At 46.6% G+C, this 21,604-nt stretch overlaps 1 protein-coding gene across 1 annotated transcript in view; it reads right to left on the bottom strand.

Annotated features, from left to right (window-relative positions):
• The window catches only part of EXT1 (exostosin glycosyltransferase 1), a 288,305-nt gene extending 267,079 nt beyond the window's left edge, over positions 1-21,226 (bottom strand). The window contains exon 1 of the mRNA XM_023248762.2: positions 19,512-21,226. Coding sequence (XP_023104530.1) covers positions 19,512-20,473 — 962 coding nt within the window. The 5' untranslated portion in view covers positions 20,474-21,226. The remainder of the gene's footprint in view (positions 1-19,511) is intronic.
• Positions 21,227-21,604: the final 378 nt, after the last annotated feature.

A 21,604-nucleotide genomic window follows, 5' to 3' on the forward strand; every position in this document is an offset into this window, starting at 1 on the left:
GTTAGTCCCCAGATGAGGAAATGTGGTATTCTTCTGTTACTTTTCTCCCCCCTTTGCTTCTGTTTCCTTCTTCGCTTTTGATAAAGTCCGAGTGAGTCCTACTCGCTGCCTCGGGCCCAGAGCCGTACCATCCCACCAGTCCTGGTTTGCAGACACCGGTGCCAAGCAGACAAGAAACAGTTTGACTGCACCATGTGAAGAAACGTGGAAGAGTTTGTAGTTGTACCTGGCAACCAACTTTCCACAAAGAATATCAACAAACCTTTTACCGGTCATGCTTACTGACAGGGGTTACACCCCAACTTCTTTTTTCTTTTTTTTTAATTTTTTTTTTAATGTTTATTTATTTTTGAGACAGAAAGAGACAGAGCATGAATGGGGGAGGGTCACAGAGAGGGAGACACAGAATCCGAAACAGGCCCCAGGCTCCGAGCTGTCAGCACAGAGCCCGACGCGAGGCTCGAACTCACGGACCGCGAGATCGTGACCTGAGCCGAAGTCGGCCGCTCAACCGACTGAGCCACCCAGGCACCCCTCAACTTCTAAGACCTGTGATTCTGAACCTCCAGGTTGTCCTGACTGAGGCAAAGCTTTCACTCAATTTTCCCTCCACAGGAGACTAAGTCTTTTCAATTAGTGGACCGTGGTCTCTTGCTTAAATGGGAAAAATAAACTGTTTATGATTTGAAAAAAAATTTTTTTAACATTTATTCATTTTTGAGAGACAGAGAGAGAAGGCAAGCAGGAGAGGGGCAGAGAGAGGGAGTCACAGAATCCAAAGCAGGCTCCAGGTTCTGAGCTGCCAGCACAGAGCTCGATGTGGGGCTCGAACCCATGAACCATGAGATCATGACCTGAGCTAAAGTCAGACACTTAACTGAGCCACCCAGGCGCCCTAACCTGTTTATGATTTTTATATTTAAAAAAAGCGATTAAAATCCTAAGGTTTTTTTTAGCCTTTAAAATAGATTTTTAAACAGTTGTGGGAAACTGAGAAAACAAAGCATTTAAACTAGTGATCCCTCCAAAAAACTTATTTTGCTAACAGCAAACAAATAAACAAAAAAAACAGCTTGGGGCTACTCCTCATTCTAAGGAACTGGGGGTGAATATACAGGAAGACAGACTGTGATCAGGAGTCAAATGCCATTTTACATTCTATTATAATCTAACCAAAGGATTATTTTCACAACAGAATAGTTTCGCTGTTAAAATAAAGTGAGACATCTATACGTATGGACATGGAATGATGCTTGATATATAATGAAGTGATTAAAAAAAGAAATTAGAAAAGAGAACATATATATATGTTCTAGTAAATAGGTAGTGAATGGGAGACATAGTGTAGGTAACTTTCACTCTCTGTAATAGTTGAACTTTGAACAATGCTCAAGTATTATTGCTGCCATCTGCAATCTGAGCTTTAAAAGAATTTTTTTCCCCAAAACATCACCAGATTGCGGTTTGTGCTGTAACTCTTGGGTGGCTGTATCTTCAAGGTTAAATGTAAAATTGAGTCTCCAAGATGAGAATTGTTAGAAGTGAGAACAGCTTGACTTGAATGGCCCGAGGAGACCTGATGTAGGATGAGGGACAGCAAGGGGTCAAGAAGAGTGAGTGTGTGTGCACCTGCCCTTGGTGTGCATGCAAGCACAAACCTTCCCAGGAGGGAGGGAGAGTCAGTTATTGAAAGGCAAAGTAATGAGGGGAGCCTGGATGGCTCAGCTGGTTAAGCATCTGACTCTCGATGTTGGCTCAGGTCATGATCTCCCTGTGGGTTCGAGCCTGGTGTGGGGCTCTGCACTGACAGTGCAGAGTCTGCTTGGAATTCTCTCTCTCCCTCTCTCTCTCTGCCTCTTATCCACATACATGCTCATGCTCTCGCTCGCTCTCTCTCAAAATACATAAATTTTAAAAAATAAATAATAAAAAATAATAAAATTTTTACGAAGGAAAAAAAAGGAATGAGAAGGAAGAGGCACAAAGTAAGTGGGATGACTCCGGCTGGGAGGGGAGCTTTCAGAAAGGCCACAAATGCCTCTGGTGGCTCCCTGGTACAGCTGGAGAGGACCTAAGGAAAAAGAGGAGTGGTAAAAAATCCATCCACGTGGGTGGGAGTAGGAGGTGTCAGGTGCTGCTCCGCAGAGAAGGGTCAACTGAAATCCTGTAAAAAAGAATGAAGTGGCCTGGGGACGAGCCTTGGAAGCCAAAGCCAGCTTGTAGGAAACCATGTCCCTGGTGGAGGGGGCCACAGAACTGTACCCCTGTGCCTCCGCAGGAAGGCCGGAGCTACAGGGTGAGAGCCCAGGAGAGACGCTTCCCCCCGAGCGGCTGGCCGAGCGGGGCAGGCTGTTGTACCATTCAGCAGCCGCCGGCGGGGAGCGAGCCGAGGTTCCCAACAGCACGGTGGCTGCCTTCCTTGGAGGGGGGCAGTCAGAGCACCAAGGGACAGACAGAGAGGGCCCTTCCGCCGTGGGGTAGCCTGAATCCACCACAATTCTCTGCAATGGATCTCTGCAAGGTCAGCCTGCTCCTCAAAAGGAAGCAAGCTTCGGAGCGACAGAAACCATAGCTAGCCAAGAACCGAGGCCTGTCCCACACCATACAGTGCAGTTCAGGCTCCATAAAGCGGGCATTTAGGGATATTACAGAGTTATGATCGGGAACCCACTCACAGCTAAAATGACAAAGACACAGCTTATTCCAAAGCTGCAAATCATCGTGTGATGTCGGTGAATCTCTAATTTCACACCTCAAGGGGGAGAGCAGGAAGGAGGAATTCTTCTAACCACATTTCCCTATTCAACATCCCCTCTGGGTTGCCGATTCCAAACAAAATTAAAGGATCCTGATAATTCAGTTCCAAAGTCTTCTATTCTGTACCACAGGCCACCATGACCAAAAGACAATCGATTGGCAAGTATTTCTCGAGGACCTACTGCATGCTCAGCACTGTGCTGATGCCAGGGAAACAGATTCTAAAGAAATACACACCATCTCTGTTCTCTCTCAGCTGACTGACATTCAAGACTATGACCTGACTTAAATCTGACTTCTACAGACTCATAACTTACAATGGACTTTGAATGCAAGTAGAATATAAAGTGTGAAATGTCCCAGTAACTTTGTGATTAAAAGGTATTTGGAGACAAATGGTGGAAAGAAAGAGCCTATTGGCTACATTTTTCCACCGTGAAAGGAGGTGCTGTATACTTTGATCCCAAAATATACGTACATATATTGGTCTGGCCCTCTTGATCTGTACTTGAAAAAGACATACACTAAAAAAAACTTTAAAAGATGAAGAATTCTAGAATGTACCATAGCCTTTCCTCCATCTGTTTTGGTTCAGGAATTTCTAGACTAAAGAAAGGAGGACGGCGAGCTAATCAGATATAGAAGGCACCGTCGAGCAAACTACTGCAGGGGTGGGTAAACCCTAGGGTACAGAAGAGGGGCCAGCTTTCCCCAGGAAGGCACAGAAAGCTAGAGAGACAAGAACTAAGTAATTGCAAGGCAAGGCAGAATGATCTGAGGTTTAAAACTGCCTCAGCCTAACTTCTAGAGTTTCTCTGGGCCCTGTCATGACAAGACAGAAGAAGGACCCTCTCAAAGCCTGCATGCCCAGATCCCTAAAATTACACAGGGTGAGAGGATGGGGGTGGCGGGTAGAAAAACTCCAGAGAGTCCCTTAGATTACCATCTCACCTGCCCTGTGTGGACAGAGAAATGCTTCATCCAGGCTTCTGCTGATGAGGTTGGTGATGACCAGACAATGCCCGGGACTGAAGGGCAGGCCAAGTAGCGGGCTGATTTATGTTCTGCTCTCTGAAAATTCGCTAGACCACTTCTATACCCCCAAGGGGAACTCAAATGACAGCCTCAAATGACAGGTCTTGTACCAGGTCCTGAATAGGAGCAAACTGAGAAAACGTCCAAGCCATGATGCCCCGGAGTTCCAAAAGCGAGTATTTTAGACTTTCAGAGACATGTCGAAAAAATCCAATTAATTCACCTCATCTAATGAAATGAGTTCACTGAAAATACAATACGGTATTCTTATCAATCTGCTACCTGAATCTACAAGTCAGCTTACCAGGAGAAAGAAAGGCCATTTTTACTTTGTGGAGAAGAGATAAGAAGACTTTGGGACAAAGAAAGGGAAGGGGTGAGATGAAAAAAGTAGCATTTTTAAAAAATAGCACCTTGACTCTTGGCAGAAAATAATATCCGACACCTGACTCAGGAATGTTTCCAGAAAAAAAACTTTTAGAGTTTGAATATTTATTCCACAGACAAATACACATACCTATAGTCAACCTTGTGAATAAAATATATACACTGCTTCCTGTGTATATACCCTTACTTCACTTACCGTTAGTGAACCATACACAGAGTCCCTTTTCCAAGAGCTGACATTAGAGAACCCTCTGTGATTCTGTGATTTACTACAAGGATATAATGCCGTTCTAACATGTTTGTTCATTTGTTCTGATATGATGAAGCTCCGAGAGACAGGATTTCACTGGTGGTATATCCCAATCACAGCGAGGGCTGCTACCGCGTGGAATCCAGTAGGAAGCAGATCACATCTGGGTTTGGTGGCAAAACTGGTATTTTGGAAAAGCTCTTACGATATGTTTGTGCATTACTGCAGCTGGGTCCCCTTGCAGAAAGGATGGAAATGTAACTTATGCTGTGCCTGAACACCCCCCGCCACCTAGATCTTCCAAACACCGGCTACAATTTCCTCCCTAACGTTCACCCCGACTACAGTTAGAGGACAGGCACTGTTACTGCTGGTAAGGCCATCCTAAAGGAAAAGCCACTGATTGTTAATAGCCACGCAGATTGTGGAGAGTAGAAAGGTATTCCTTGTTAACGCTTCCTGACTTGCTATGTACTGCACAGTGATGGGATCACAGAATTGCTGGCGAAGAAAAACTAGTTTTATCTTCTCCATCTCGCCCAGGTTTATCCCGGAAAGTCATTTCAGGTGATCCCACTGGTACATCTGCCACTGTTTTAATGCATTTCCAAGAGGCAGGGACAGGAAGACCCATGTGATTGCTCAGCTGCACAGAACCAGTAGGAAACATAACACTTCTGTAAAAGGAGAAAGAATTTTTTTAAAGACACAGAGTCATACTAATGATTCGGACTCTTGGTTGAACACCTTCCTGGAGATGAAAATCTATCGTATGTTGGCAACAGTTAGAACAGGTGGTTGGAATTCTGGGCACCTGCCAAACCACCTTGAGCACCTATATGACTGGCAAGCTGCTGTATCATATTGCGCACTACAATTATAATGAGCTGTAAACAGATAGGTCAAATAAAAGAAATGAAATGAAAGCAATGATAAACACACACAAACGCTAAGTCTGAAATGATACACAGTGTAACATGTTTTAACGGATCAGATTAAAGGCAATGGTTAAGAGTGGTTATTGACTGAGCCCTTACTATGTACCAAATACCATTGGAAGCACCATGCGTAACGTTACTCATTTAATCCTCACAGTAACACTATGAGGTGGGGACTATTATTTTCCCCATTTTACCAGTGAAAAAACAGACACAGAGAAGAAAGTTGCCCAAGGTTTCACAGTGGCAGAGCCGCCACTGGAAATCAAGCCACTACTCTCCAGAGCCCATGTGTATAATCTCCATGTGACACTTGGCTGGAAGTCAAGAGATGCATGTTCCATTTCCGATTCTGTCACCACTGGCTACGTGACCTTGGGCAAGTTGCCCAACTTCCCTGGGTCTCTATTTCCTTATCTGTATAATGCAAGAGTTACACTGAATCTTTAAGGTTATTTCCATGATCTTATGGCTCTGTCTTCCAGACCAAACGATCTGGTACCATGACTGAACACCATCCTCAGACAAACATATGACAGACCTACGGACACAAATGTATGTGTACAGAAGTTGCAATCAGCCATGAGCTCATAAGTCTCCGTGCAAGAAAACCGGATGAGGGAGACTGAGGCCCAAGGAGGCTCAACAGTCACCAGTACTCCCAGAGAATATCTACTTTGTATTTTGAATTTAAGGATGTTCATTTCTTGACTTATTTTTATAAAAACTGAAGATTTATTCTGATAGCATTATTTACAACAGTCAAGACATGGAAACAACCTAAGTGCCCATTCACGTATGAATGGATAAAGAAAATGTGGGATAGATACACAATAGAATGTTATTCAGTCCTAAAAAAAGAAGAAAATCCTGCAGTTTGTAACAATATGAAAGGACCTTGAGAGCATTACGTTAACTGAAATAAGTCAGAGAAAGACAAATACTGTATGGTCTCACTTCTATGCAGAATCTAAAACAAACATAGATATGGAGAACAGATTGATGGTTGCCACAGACAAGAGGTGGGAGATAGGCAAAATGTGTAAAAGGGGTCTAAAGTTATAAACTTCCAGTTGTAAGATAAATAAGTCCCGAGGATGCAATATACAGCATGTTGACTATGGTTAATAAGAATGTATCGGGGCGCCCGGGTGGCGCAGTCAGTTAAGCGTCCGACTTCAGCCAGGTCACGATCTCGCGGTCCGTGAGTTCGAGCCCCGCGTCGGGCTCTGGGCTGATGGCTCAGAGCCTGGAGCCTGTTTCCGATTCTGTGTCTCCCTCTCTCTCTGCCCCTCCCCCGTTCATGCTCTGTCTCTCTCTGTCCCAAAAATAAATAAACGTTGAAAAAAAAAAAATTAAAAAAAAAAAAAAAAAAAGAATGTATCATATACTGGAAAGCTGCTAAGAAAGATCTTAAAAACTCCCATCACAAGAAAAAAACTGTTATGTATCAAATCATTATGCTGTACACCTAAAACCAATACAATGTTAAATGTCAATTATATATTGGTTTAAAGAAGGATTTATTTTGATATTTAATCTTTTTGGCCTCTTTTGTCCTACTTGGGTTACTTCTTAGACACGGCTAAATCTAAACGAAGCACAAGGAAATATCATTCCAAGCCTTTAAACTATACTATACCAAACAGAGAGGTACCTAAATTTTATCTTAACACAAAATACTGTTCACTTTAAAAAAAAAACCAAACATGTAATATAACTCTCCAACCTAAATACAGAAAATATTATACATTTCCACTCTTTGAATCAATAAAAGACTGCCCTACATTTACAGGTTGGCAACATTACACTTGCATACTTAAAAGTGCAGTTATCATGAAAGGTGTTGCTTACAGGTAGCTTTTTTAATGCAGTGTGAATTTTAAAGGAGCCATGTAGCATATAAGAAATGGTGTTTTCAAGAAAAATTTATTCTCCACCTCTCAGTAAAGCAAAAGCATTTCAGTATGAGATTCCCTGTGATTAGGTCTTCAGATTGGCTTAGATATTCAGATCTAGCAATAATTTTGGTGAGTGACCTCACCAAGCTTTGTAAAAACATGAAACATAATTCATATGTAATCAAGGGCCATATGATTGCCACCAAGGCTGAATCAATTTCTGAGACCTATTAGAAGTAACTGTGATACAGTGCGTCCTCCATTTTATTTCTCTCTACACCTGCAGCACTTGTACACGATACTGCACACACAAGCTAACACAAACCAGGAGACTGTAAACGCAGGAAATGGAGGCCAGTGGGAGAAACAATCATAGACCTTTCCCTTTGCTTTTTCTCCCCTTTGCTCTTTAATTAAATGATAAATCTCAGTATGAATTCATTAGAAGCCTGATGGCTCAATTAAGCACTATGTTATTATATACTCTGGGGCAATGCTTCAATATCAGTTAACAGAATTTGGAAGTAACCTGAGCGAAAAACACAAGCCAAAAGTTTTACCTGACCAACCATTTCGGAGAAAAATTGCAGTTAAGGAGGAACAAAAAGTCTCAATATCTACAGACTGTTAAAATTAAATAATAAAAAGACCATAACGGCTTCTCGTATAACAATAAATTATTTAGATTCATATTATGCAGCAAACCCGCTCAATTCATTTTAATTTGGTTTCACTAACACACTTACCCAACAGAATGGTAGAAAAAGAAAGAGAAAGAGAAAGAGAAAGAGAAAGAGAAAGAGAAAGAGAAGAAAGAAAGAAAGAAAGAAAGAAAGAAAGAAAGAAAGAAAGAAAGAAAGAAAGAAAGAGAAAAAAGAGAGAGAAACTACCTTAGGGTTAAAAAGTCTAGTGATAGAAACATCCCCTTGAAAATGAAAATGAAACAGGCGTCTGGCTGGCTCAGTCGGTAGAGCGTGTGACTCTTGATCTCAGGGTTGTGAGTTTGAGTCCCACATTGGGTGTAGAGGTTACTTAAAAATATATATAAAACATATTTCTTTTAGTTAAAAAAAAAAAAAAAAACGAAAATGAAAAGAAATTCTGGGTGAATCAACAAGTGATTCAATGAACCCGGAGGGCACATGGGAAGGTCTGTCCCGTAAACCAGATCGTGGCGTCTAGAGAATCCGTACTTTGAATACACAGTCAGCGGTGGTAACGTTTCCATCAGTTAAATAAATGTAAGTTGTTTTCACTTACCCAGCCAGAACTGAGTGCCTGGTATGGGTGGGTCAGGCACAGTGCTAGGATGTGGAAATGTAAGGGCCACTGAGCTCAATGGCCCTTCCTAACGAGGCTTTCCTTCCCTTCCGTATTTAACACTGCAAAACCTTCCCTCACCCCCATTTGCATGGTGCCCCCAAATCACCTGGTGAGAGCTTTTTAAAAACCTAGAACTTCGTCCCTACAGTCTGGCCACAAGTAGAGCCCAGGCCCCATTTCCAGAAACTACCCAGGCTGAGATCCACTGCCTTACTCCCTGCCATGTGCTGCTTCTCTCTGCAGCCGTCTGGCACCTTCTAATACATGCCATCGCCGGCAGCTGCCAGCCTCCAGCCACTAGAGGGGGAGCGCCGAGAGGCCAGGGATGTTTGGCGCACTGTTGAATCCTTGTGCCTGCAGTAGGTGCTTAATGAATATCTGTTGAGTACATTACTGAAAAACCAACACGAATCCTCCCCTCAGGGCCTGTACAATCTACTAAGAAAAGAGAAAAACAAATAGTTAAATGAGCATAAAACGGTAGCTGCAGCCAAGTATTACACGTTCTGTTAGAGCACATACCAGGAGAATCTGACCAAATCTGAGGCATCAGGAAGTAACTGTAGAAGAAAAAATGGAGCACGGGGAGAGCTTCCCAAGAAGGACAGAAAAGGGCATGTGGGGAGAGCGAGGAGGAGGAAAGGGACTCTGCCATGGGCTGGCTGCAGGACAGGCAGGCAGAGCTGGACCAACCCCACCTTGATATCACGTCAAACTAGGAGAAGCCTCCAAGGCAAGTCCAGCTAGGGTGGTGGCAGGTCGTAGTTTCCGTCAGGGGCTGTGGTGATTTCCACCAACCCGTCAGGGCGCCAGACCACATGCAGGAAGCGTGAAATCCATGTTATACCTCCACCCATCAGTGCCCATCCCGGGCACCCCTGGGTGCGGGGAAAAGGCAAAGCAAGCTGACGTCACGTGCTCTGACACGCCCGCCAGGACGACCCCTCAGCCACACACTTCATGACTCCTCTCCTCTCATGGGCACCTCCCTTCTCCAATCTCCAACCTCTACGTGCCACACCTGGGGCAAGCCGGCCAGCACTGGCCCGGGGCCACTCTCTCACCTGAGCCCACGGCCCAAGTCACTCTGGGTATTAGTCAATCAAGAGTAGCTAGCGTCACAGGCCCACACCGCAATACCAGGAAACTTTTCATTTCTCATAACTTTAAAGTACTGATATGTGTCATAAACCCCAAGAAATCTGAGTTAGCAACAAACACCCAGAAATTCAATGCTAATTCCGAGGGCACCCCATGTATCTAGAGCCCTTGGGGAACTTCCTAGGCTTGGTAGACAAATTTTCAAATGGAGAACTTACTCTTAGGAGCAGCAAAACACTTTGCTTTTAACCGTCAGGGTTAAAAGAAAAAGTTATAAAACGCACTACTTGTTCCTCTACTTTCTTTCACAAAGGACGGCGTACATAAACGATGGCCCACAGTGTCGTTCATCGGATATTTAAAGCAGCCATGCCTGTGACAGGCGTGGCACTAGGCGGTGGGGCTTACAGGGACACTCCCGCAGAGTCTCTAGGACACTGTCTCGGGCACTGAGCCAGCTGTCCTCCAACCGCAGTGCTTCTTTCCTTCTTCTGGGCATTACGGTTTATAACCCCCTGGCCTGCTTCCTCACGTTCACATCGCCGGCTGTCCCGTCCTCCTAGATCTGTCCGCAAGAATCCCCGTCTTTTTACATTTTACTGCTTCTAATCTACTGTGGGCTGAGAAACCAGACTGCCAAACTGGTTAGAATTGTCTCTCTAAAGTAAGATTAAATAAATACTAGGGGGCAAGTCCAAGGGATAATCGATCACACTGTTGTGGGTGAGGATGTGGTCTTTCTGACATCAAGTCCAGCTGTGCAGAAGCAGTAAGGAGCCGTGGGAAAGAAGGCGGGTTCAGCAGCCGGGCGGGCCTGGGTCACATCCCAGGTGTGCGCTCTCAGGTAAGTGACTCACAGAGACCCTCTGTCTCGGTTAGGCATCCAAAATGCGTATCTTCCTGCTGGGTGGGCATAAAGACTGAAGGAGATACGGCCCATCACCAGGCACACAGTACACTCTCAAGAAGGATTAGTTGCTATTGCCATTATCGCCGTCATCATCTGGGCTCAAATATGTCATGCCAACAGGATATGGCTTCAACAGTGCCTGCCACCGCCAACTTCCCCTAACCACAGTCCCCTGTTCCAGGAAGCAACTTTAGGCTGTTCTTTGCAAAAGGATGGCCACTTAAATCTAGAGCGGCAAAGTGGCGGGGCAGTCTTTTAACTGATGAGATCACCACCATACCCGAGATGTGGCCAAATGTGAACGGCTCTCCCCAGAAGGAGTAACAATGGCCAGGAAAGTCAACCAGCCTGGTTTCCTCCCGGGCCTGGACAAGAGTTTTCAGGAAAGACGGGGCAGTAGCTGGCAGACACACACAGGCACAGAGGTGCTAGCCAAGGGAGATATCGAGGTGCAGAGTGGGAAGAAGGGTATTCTGCTGAGTTCTGAGAACCTCCTGGAGCAGTTCCAGACGAGTGTCTGTTCCACGTCCCCTCAAATAAATCGTGTGGCTTAAAGTGACCTGAGTAATTTTCTGCTTTTGGCAACCTAAGGGCCTGCCGAACCAGCCCAGGGAGGTTACTGACTGAGTAGCTCAGCTCCATTCTTACCACGGGTCCCTCACAAATGTCACCCTCGGCCGGTGAGGGCGCACAAGCCAACTGCAGAAAGGTAACCTGTATTCTTGGAACAGCCCACCAGGGAACTTGGGGAAGGTGGAGTCAAGGAAGGGCCTGATGGCCCCAGAGACCACCCTGTCCCTGCCCCATGCCACCTGTAGGCTGCGGCTTGAAGGCCCTGTGTAGGTCTTTCCACAGCCCACAGACACAGTAGCTATGTTTCCCGGGTGCCTACCACCATTTCTCGGGGATTAGGTGCCAAGGAAAAGAGGAGCAGAGTTATTTCTGGGACTTAGTTAAGGAAAGCCAAGTGACGGGGCACCTGGGTGGCTCAGTCGGTGAAGCGTCCAACTCCTGGTTTTGGCTCAGGTCATGACCTCATGGTTCATGAGTTCCAGCCCTGCACTGGGCTCTGTGCTGACAGTCAGCAGACTGGGATATTCATTCTCATTCTCTCTCTCTCTCTCTCTCTCTCTCTCTCTCCCCCCCCCCACGCCCCTCCCCCATTTGCTCCATCTCTCACTCTCTCAAAAATAAATAAACTTAAAAAAACTAAAAAAGAAAAAAAGAAAAGCCAAGTGATGAAACTAAGCAAACCACTACAGTTGATTAGAAAATGGCAGGAAGATGGTTTTTAGTAATAACACCACCTTGCAGAACACACTAGCATTTACAAGGAAGGTTCATACACACCGCCTCATCTGAACCCCTTAACGACCCTGTGAGGCAAGTGTTAGGGTCTCCACTCGCAGATATGGAAACTGAGGCAGAGGGTGGACACCTCATCCATGAATCTGTGGGGGTCACTTCCTTCCTCGGTCTGGGGTCACAGGCTGTCTTCTAAAGGTTCTCCAAGAAGACTAGAAGGCACACAAAATGAGGCCCTGTATCCCCACAAATCCCACTGCTGTTCAAAGCAGTTACGATGCAGAGAAGGCCCTGAACGGAACTAGTCATAAACTGGTGGCCGGCTTTGTTTTCAGTCTTGGTTTTTAAATCACTTGGACGACGGCCTCGTTTGCACTGAGGAGTCCAGACCTTAAGTGGATGCCCCAATCCACCTCCAAGGCACCGTGGAGTCAACAATAATATACAAATATAAGGAGGAAATACAAACAGGGCTCTGACGAAGTGATACTGTTCGCTGAGAGAATGACATCTACTCAGGTCAGGCCTGAGGGAAGGCTGTGAGGAGAAGGCAGTCTGAGGGCGCCTGCTCAGTGAGAGGCTCCCCTAGGTTTCTGGCTCCAGCAAAAACAAAACTTCAAAGGGAGCAGAAGCTGTGGGAGCTTCAAAGACCCCCTGCAGGACCAATTAACACCTACAAATGTTTATCTAGGCAGCCATTTAATGATGGCTACTTCACTAAATGGGTGCACAGCCTCCCCTCAAAAATAGCTGTTCCTCTCAAAAAGACTGGGTTGGGGGGTGGGTGGGGAGAGGAAGTTCTGCCATGTTTTCTGAGAGACCTCACTGGGGGGGGAGGGGGGGAAGACGAATACGACAGTGAAATTCACCACAGACTTACTTATGATAAACAATAACAATTATAATAATAAAAAACCCAACACTAAAAAAACTCTTATTTGTAATAATAAAAATGAGAAATAATCAACAACCAATCTCTTAAGAAAATGTAAATGGCACCAGCTACGGGTTAGTGAAAAACCTCATGCAGCCATTAACACCCGATTTTAATATTTTAATAGGATTTTCCTACTTAGTAGAAGTGGAAAATGTTCTTGGATAACGTAAAGAGAAAAGCAACATGCAAAAAACATGTGAAGTCTGACTTCAAGACCGACGGACCGGAATGGGAAGGAGAGTCGAGTGGTTTGTTCACGGCCGCAGCCCTAGCTCCAACCCCTGCACGTCTGGCACAAACAAGGCACTTAAGGAAAATGTGTGGAATTCATGATTTGCTTCCTATTAATTAAATAGTAACTAACATATCTATATGAAGCACTTGGACCTGAGAGGTACAATGATACCCTCGTAAAGGCGTGTATGCTCACAGGCCAGCTACACTGAAGCTTGATCATAGTGGTTACTTTCCCTAACAGGGAGCTCTTGTCAAGGGGATTAGAGAAGGAATTTGTTTGCAGGTTTATATCTTCTCTATTTTCCCAATTTTCCACAAAGGCACTCGGTAACTTTTATAATATTTTTTTATAAATTTTTTTTAATGTTTATTTATTTTTGAGAGAGAGAGAGACAGAGCGAGAATAGGGGAGGGACAGAGAGAGAAGGAGATGGAATTTGAAGCAGGCTGCAGGCTCTGAGCTGTCAGCACAGAGGCCGACGCGGGGCTCGAACCCACGGACTGGGCCACGAGATCATGACCTGAGCCGGAGTTGGATGCTTAACTGACTGAGCCACCCAGGCACCCCTGACTTTTATAATATCTTAAGCACTGCTCTTCTTCACGGAGCCTGAGGACCCGGAAGCAGTGATGTGGCGCATTTCTTTCACAAACGGAATCTTCCGTTGGGTCTCCCATTTCCACTGGAACATGCCGTTTACCTAGGGCGACAGTCAGTGCTGTGCCATCTCACAGTTCACTTACAACTAGAAAGGGAAACCCTGCACTTTATCGGTGAGGGCAAAGGTCACCCATTGTCCCTTTTCCTCGCTTTTTTTTTTTTTTTTTCTTTTTTGGAAGATCTCTAGGAGAGAACTAAAAGCAGAATCTGCTTTTATGGGAAGGGTTTAAGGAGTTCAATGCTTAAATGTCAAAATTAGGGGCCACCTTGATCACATCCCTGGGCCAAATTTTCTCCTTGGGAAACATGTGTTTTTAAAAAGCAGTGGAAACAAAGATAAGATCCACCAATACCTGGGTCACACTACACTCACTAATAAATAACATAAGAAACATAATAAATAGCATAAGGTAGAAATTTCATTAGATCCTTTAAGGTGGTATCATTTTGTAGAGGAAAAAAGAATGGACTCAGGAATCCACGACCCCCGGTTAGAACGCCACCATTGACTCACCACATGTGACTCTGGGCACCTTACTCTCCCTTCTCCGGCCTGCATTCTAATCTGTAAAATGGGGATTTAACCCACCTCACACCGTTGTTGAAAGGCTCAAATAACAGGCATTCAACAAATCTCGCAGTTTTGAGGGAGTCCCTGTTTATTAAAAGAATGTGGTCACAAGTGGAAGAGCCTCCAAGGGAAAGCAATTAGTCACTAGGCTCACGGACACATGAGCCCGGTGTTCACGTTTGCACATGGAACACGCTCAGGAGACTGCAGAATCCAGTGACCACTTAGCCTGACCTGGTTCACCCTGAGCAGCTGTGCAGAGGCAGCAGCAGGCCTCAGTGAGAACCGGAGAACCGGGGCCAGAACACCTGGCTTTGTGGTCTCAGTTCAGCCACTTATGAGCTGTGCCACCTGTGGTCTCAGTTTACACATCTGTAAAATGGCCTCACAAGACACCTTGCAAGATGGTTGTGAGCAAAGCAGCCAGGCCGCATCCAGTGCAATCTTTGAAGTGATATTAGCATACTCAAGGTGACTTTCTAGCACTGTCTTCTGGGGAGGCAGAGCTACAGGTCTGTAGACAAAGAGAACAATCACCAGCGGAAGGTGTGACAGCTTCCCCCTCTGCCAAGTCTGTGCCATCTAAAGCTGCTGGCTCAGTCCGCAGCACCAAAGGTGGCCTCCCATCGGTCTGGCCTGTCCAAGCCTCAGGAGCAAGCCATTCACCGTGTAACAAAATCCTGCAGAATCCCAGTTTAGGTCAGATTCTACTCTAAACCAAGTCCTTTGTTGAAGGGGACTCAATCAATATGCAAACGTCCCCAGATGTAGCACACAGCACCCCTACCTTTATTTGGGGGATTCCTTGTAAATGAGACTCCTGGGTCCTCTCCAGAAAGCAAGTTCAGATGGAGGGAAGAAAAGGGGAGCAGAGAGAACTAGAACCATGGCACCAGAAGACACATTTGCCAATTTCATAATTTTGCATAATGTTCCCTATCTTTATTTTTAAACTGTGCTTGTATGGTTTATTTTAGAAATGCTTTTGTGCTCTCATACAACTGTGGTGAGTAGGGGGGAAGGCACTCATATTTTACATTTGAAACCCAAGAAGCACAATTTCTACCTTTCATTTCAGAGGAGGAAAGCATTCACCTAAGGTTCACTGCTGGTTCATGAACTTGCTCAAGGGGTCTGTTAATATGCTTTGGGATGATGGGGAGTAAACAAATAAATCATTTACAAAGACTACTTGTTGTGCACATTTTCGTTCTCTATAACTGCATCTGTATTCTGCTTCTCTGTTAGGTTAAGTCACAGTCCAGTCCCCAAATCCCTTAGGTCCAAAATGCAAGGTCCAAGAACCTCCTACTTAGGCGAAACAGCTGCAGGCACCTACACCTTAGGCAGCAATGAAAAACAGAAGGTGAGCCCTACAGCAAGAATTTGGAAGTCTGAGGATGCCCTGACCAGCGGCTGTGCACCCACCCAGAAAATTCTGTGACAGGCTGTGCATGTATGTAGTTCCTAGGGCTTTTTTCAAAGTTTGTCCAAGGTCTTCATCAGCTTCCCCGAGGATTCCAAGAGAAATCCCGTAAGAACAGCATCAGTAAGGCTCTCCTAGTGGCTGGAGGGCTTTCAAGTATATCTGTAATTGAAGACGGAGCACTGTATGTCAAGGGGGAAAATTCACCCACCCCTGCCACTAACCAGTTTCTTAACCTGCAGCGAATCCCCGAAACATTCCATCCCTCAGTTTCCACATCTGTGAAAGGAGGATCCTGGAAGCTGAATGATCACTTAGCTTCAAGACTCTTAAAAATGCCAAGATTGTGAGGTACAGCTTCAGCAGACACAGGGAAAGATATCAAAAAGGCCTGCACAAAATCCTGCCTGTTCCCAGAAGAGCTGCTTAAAATATTCGCCACTGCTTTCCTCGGAGGGGTCAAAGATAGAAGCCACCTCTCATTTCCTTCTCTTTCTTCTATTTCAGAAAGCCAAATTTGAAGCTTCACAATAATGCCCTTTCAAGGGATTTGAACTACGAAGTTCATGCAAGAAATATAGGAGCCCTGTAAGGATGCATGAGAAGCTCAAAGGAGTGAAACAGAATTTCTCTAAAGCTTCACTACGGATCATGTAATCGCTGCAGCCACTTGTTTTAGCCAGTATCATCGACATCTGTTAATGTATGTAACTGATGACAATTAATTATGGGTGTCGTGAAGATGGATGTTTGAATGTAATCCTAGAAGTCTGGCGCTCAAAAATATTGCTATGACAGGAGAAAAAGTACTTCCTCTCATTCTGTGTCTTTCTTTTGTACTTTGAATAATAAATGTCTGATTTTCACAAAAGTGCAGGTGAGATGGAAGTCCTCAACCCCTTAGCACTAAACCTTTATCATCACATGAGGCTCAATTTCACTAAAGGCCATTTTTTTCTTTTTTTAGTTGATACGCTTATATATATTCTGTCATACCCTAGCTAGGCCATGATACCCTACATTTTCAATCTAATTATCTGACCCCGTAAGACCAAAGCAAACTTCTATGTCAGTTGCTTGGGGAGCAAATTAAACCGAAGACTTTTCAGGGGCACTTGCCAATAAAGAAGAGAAGTGGATGAAAACTGATGGTGTTTTTACAAGCCATCACCAAATGAATGAGTACAGCTCTCCCGGAGCAGTCAAAAGCCCATTCCACAGAAGGATAAACTGATGTTCAAGGTGACAAATCAAAAGTCGTAAGTAAGAAGTCAGACTTACATGACTTGGACAACCCAACTTCACTACCACTTCCTTCTCTAAAACCCTGAAGGGACACTAGCATTGGATTTGAGTTCTGCATCTCAGATATGCATGACAGACTTAGAGAAAGCAACAGAGAGCAAAGGAGCGGCTCTTCGTTCTGAGCCCAACACGCAGTTGCTGGCTGCGCATTTCTCACGGTGTTTCAGGGCTCAGTCTTTATCTGCATGTGTTTCAAAGGCAACACTAAAAGGCGATGATGTTTGCAAGCACTGTTACTCAGTGATCAAGAGTTCTGACAATCCGGGGAGAGGAAGGAGTTAAAACTCCAGGTAGACCAGGCTAATGAACATAAACGTTCCACAGCAGCATCCCGTCCTACTGAGCAAGGTTGGAGCTGGAAAGTATGCAAAAGGGGAACATGAAAAACATCCAGAAGTGCCTGTGCTAAAGAAATCCCTGCTCGGGAGAAAGAGCAAAAAACTTGGTTTCCTAACTAAATGCCACTTTTCAGATGAGACCCAATCCTGAGGGCCTGACCCCTTGTGGTCTCTAAACATAAACCAAAACAAGAGTGTGGGTGTCAGATTTCCTGGCCCGATCCCAAAGAGGTCAAAAATTAGTTACATTTAATTGGCAAAAATTAGAGGTTCTAGGAAACCATCCCTTCCTTCCTTCGTTGCCAAGCTCTAGAAAAAGCTTCAGTGGAGAATGTAGAGACTGGAAGAATGAGGACCACTGAGACCCCTGCACAAAATTCAGTGAGAATGCTTTAGAAGACACTGAAGGGTTAGACTTCATTGCGAGTTACTCCACCATAAGCCAGACAAAGAAATTCCTGAAAGGCTACAAGCATTTTTTCTTACAAGCACCCAAAGGAACAGGTCAATGTAAATGTCGTGGAAACAAAGCAGTTTGTTACTAACCATAGTTTGTTTCCCTTGTGAGACAATTTTAATCCATTGCAATTGCACCCAACATCCACACACAACTGCCCCTGAAGAAGGGGGAAATACAGATTTCATAACTGACCCTAGCCTCGGGCTTTCTCTTATGCTTGGAAAGCAAGAGGTGCTGGGGGTTGGGGAATTCGAGTGTTTGATACTTTCTTTTTCACTGTCTATGATCGAGGATAGGAGGACTTTAATTTCCCTTCCAATCACTCCTACGGAGGCCTGAGTGTCTGAGGAAATCCACAGACAACAATCAAACCTTTCATTTTCAGGGCTGCTTCCCACCATAGCCCTTCCTGTGCCAATCAGGTCTGCGAAGCGTTTCCCCTATTCTGCATTTCATGAATCAATTGCAAAATCTGCCAACCTCTGCCAGTTCCTCTTGTACTCAGCTGAGAGGTTCCCCTTCCTTCCCTGGGTAGCACAAGGCTGCTCGGGTTTTTAACTGGCGTAACGTGGAAATGCACTGTAGGAGCTCACTAACTCTTTCACAGCCAGATGCAAGTGAGAGTCTGGGGCTCCGACCCCACCGACTTGGGAACTGGCCCGCCAAAGCTCAGGTTAAAGCAGATTTGTGGAAACTAGCTTTGACCCCCAAATCCTGTGTGTCAGTTACTGTTCCTGGAAGGAAAAGGAAGAGAAAGAAGGGCTACAAAGTATCCAACTCAGTTACTTAGCAACTGGACAAAACTTGCCTCACTACTGAGGGTAAGGAGGCATCTCATGCCCATTCAAAGAGTAAGTCTCCGATTTACATGCAAATAATAAAGACAAAAGGGAAAGGAAAATCTAAATTAGCAACTGGAGTTTACAGCAGTGGGGCTGAGGCCCAGATTTTAAAAACAGCTTCTCCCTAGGAAGGAGACAGGATACAAACATACACATGAATGAATGAATGAGTGAATGAGTGAATGAATGAAAGAAAGAAAGATCACAGGCCTAGATCAGCTTGAGGTATCCCTTCATAGAGGCCAATGCCCCGGAGGGTGGGGGAGAGACAGGCACTGAAAGTTTAGTAGCTAAAATTAAAACACTTGCAGCGCTAACACAAATTTAAGGCTTACAAAAATTTGACAACTGGAGGCTGGGAAATCCCCAGGGAAAACAGTCCCCACCCCCCCCCCCCCCCACCTCGTGAGAAAAACAAATAAAGCATCAATCTTGGGATGGAAGGTCTCCAGACTGTGGGTGGATTTAGAGCCTCTTCGGGGTCCCTAGACCTCCTCACAAACACCCTCCCGCACCCACTAAAGAAGCGGTCTCCAAACTTGGAGCAAACCCACACCTTTCATAGGAGACACATGGCCCTGAAGGGTTTCCAAGCAAGAGGGAGACACGGGCGCCTACTTGGCCCACGAAAGTGCTCCGGGCTTTTCCGTTGGCCGGAGGAGATCCAACTCTGGGTCCCCAGCTCCTAGCCACACGCCAGAACCAGGCTGCTCAGTCCCAGGCTGAGAGAGGGCCCCTCGGCCGCGCCCCATCCCCCAACCTCACACCTGGCCCAGGTGGGCAGGGCCCAGGGTGACCGGCAGAGGCCCGCCAGCCGAGCCACTTACTTCTCATACTCCGTGTTGTCTCGGTCACAGCGAGAATCCTTGTGCTTTTGCCAGTCTTTGCCATGCTTGCAGGTGGTGAGGAGCACCACGTCCTCCCCGTTATGGACGTGATATAAGGCATTCCTGGTGTCTGACCCTATCCCTGTCAGGTACCTCTTCCCCTTGAATACCAGCATATACTTCCTGAGAGGAGGGATGGTGTTAAACTTCAAAAACCCCCTCTCCCCTCCTGTCCTGGGATGATCCTTAGAAAAGAGGGGGATGGAAACATCAAAGTTGGGTCGGAAGTTTTCAGTACTGATGCTGGCTTTGGCCAGCATCGCCTGGCCGATGTCAAACCCCACGTCCTCGGTGTAGTCAGGCCAAGTGCCGGAATATAAATTAAAAATTAAATGATTCCTACCATTGTTCCACAAGTGGAGACTCTGCACTTTGGATCTCAAATTGTGCACATACTGAGGTGACAGCTGGTCTCTGTCTAAAGTATCCAGACTCAGGACAAAGAGGCACGCCTGGCTGGGGTCCGAGGTGTAGAACCTGGAGCCCTCGATGGCCGCTAGAATGTTTTGGTAACTTTCGGCGATTTTCTCCCCTTTTTGCTGCGGGTACACGTAGACTTTGAAGCCGTTTTTCTTGCAAAGGGTGAAATCGAAGCAGGACTCCATGCGGCACTTCTTGCCTTTGTAGATGCTCGAGTTGGCGTCTCGCTTCTGCCGGGGGGATATGTGCACGCTGGAATCCTCGTTTTCCAATTGATCCCAAGGAACGAAGGGGCGCAGAGCGTCCGGGAAGCGGGGCCAGAAATGATCCGGACTCGGGTGGTGCAAGCCATTCCGACCGCTGTGCTCTTCTCTCCGGCTGTGGCTCCTTGATGCCCTAAACTGCAAGCCTCCGAAATAAAACAAAAGGGCGAGACAAGAGCCAGCTGAGAGCAGGATGAAATAGCGTTTTTTGGCCTGCATGTGTCCTGCCTGGGTCAAGAGGATTGTAAATAAACACAAGAATCACCCAAGTTTCCCAATCAACACTTTCAGCTCCAGTCCGCCATCTTCCCGCCTGTAAAGACTTCAAACTCTCCGCTCCCACCTTCTCTGGATGCCTTTCCCCAAGCCGTGGACTGATCCAGCGCATGTGGGCGATTTCTTTAACTTTCTCCCCTTCGGTCTTTCATCTTTGGGTTGCACAATGGACGGGAGAAAGCGGGGCTGAATATTTCTCACCCCGGGCGGGCGAGCAGCGGACTGTAATTTTCTTGCATGCAACAAGACGGAGGAAAAGAAAGAGAGGGGGGAAAAAAAAGCTCCCGATGCCCAATCAATGGCAAGACGAAGTGATTTCCTTGCCTCTCGGATTCCTCTCGGCAGCGTGGAAAACGAGCCCCGGGAAAGCAACTTCAACTCATCCACACTCGCGTGCAGAGCACTCCGGTTCCAACAAGTCAGCCGATCCCCGGGTTCAGCCGGCTAGTGCATCTTGCAGCTGGGGCGCCGTAACCTCACAAATCCCTGCATCTCTCTTTATTCCCTTCTGCAGCGGCTCCAAGACTCCGGCGGTGTTTACTCCTGCGCTCGCGGGGCCGGCCCCCGGGACGCGCGGCGGCCCGGCTGGAGGCGGCGGCGGCGGCGCTGGGTGACGGCGGCGGCGCGTCCTCCCCGCGGGCAGTGCCGGCCCCGAGCGGCGCTTCGCAGGCCCCCGCGCGATCGCCGCCGACCGCCGCGTTCGGTCGCCGAATGTTACCCGGTTCTGAATGTTACACTTACACATTCCATTCCCGACACGACAGCGCTGACCTCATCCATCCACGCAGCCCGCGCTTCCATTGGCCGAGCGTCACGTCCGGGGGGGGCGGTGCTTCCGCTGCGCCCATTCATAACCCCCGGCCGCCGGCAGAGGCGCCGGCGCGGCGCGGGGGCGCGGGGGCGCGGGGAACCTGGGGCGCCTCGGCCGCAGTCGGCTGGCGGAGCGCGGGGCGGCCCGGTGCGAGCGCCGCGGCCCAGAGGACGCCCGGGCCGGTACGCGGGCCTGGGCCGCACCGCCTGCAGCCGCCACGCCGGGAGCCAGCGCCGCCCAGAGGCGCCCGAGGGCGCGCGGCC

Source organism: Felis catus, chromosome F2, assembly GCF_018350175.1.
Source record: "Felis catus isolate Fca126 chromosome F2, F.catus_Fca126_mat1.0, whole genome shotgun sequence".
In the NCBI taxonomy this organism is placed as follows: domain Eukaryota; kingdom Metazoa; phylum Chordata; class Mammalia; order Carnivora; family Felidae; genus Felis; species Felis catus.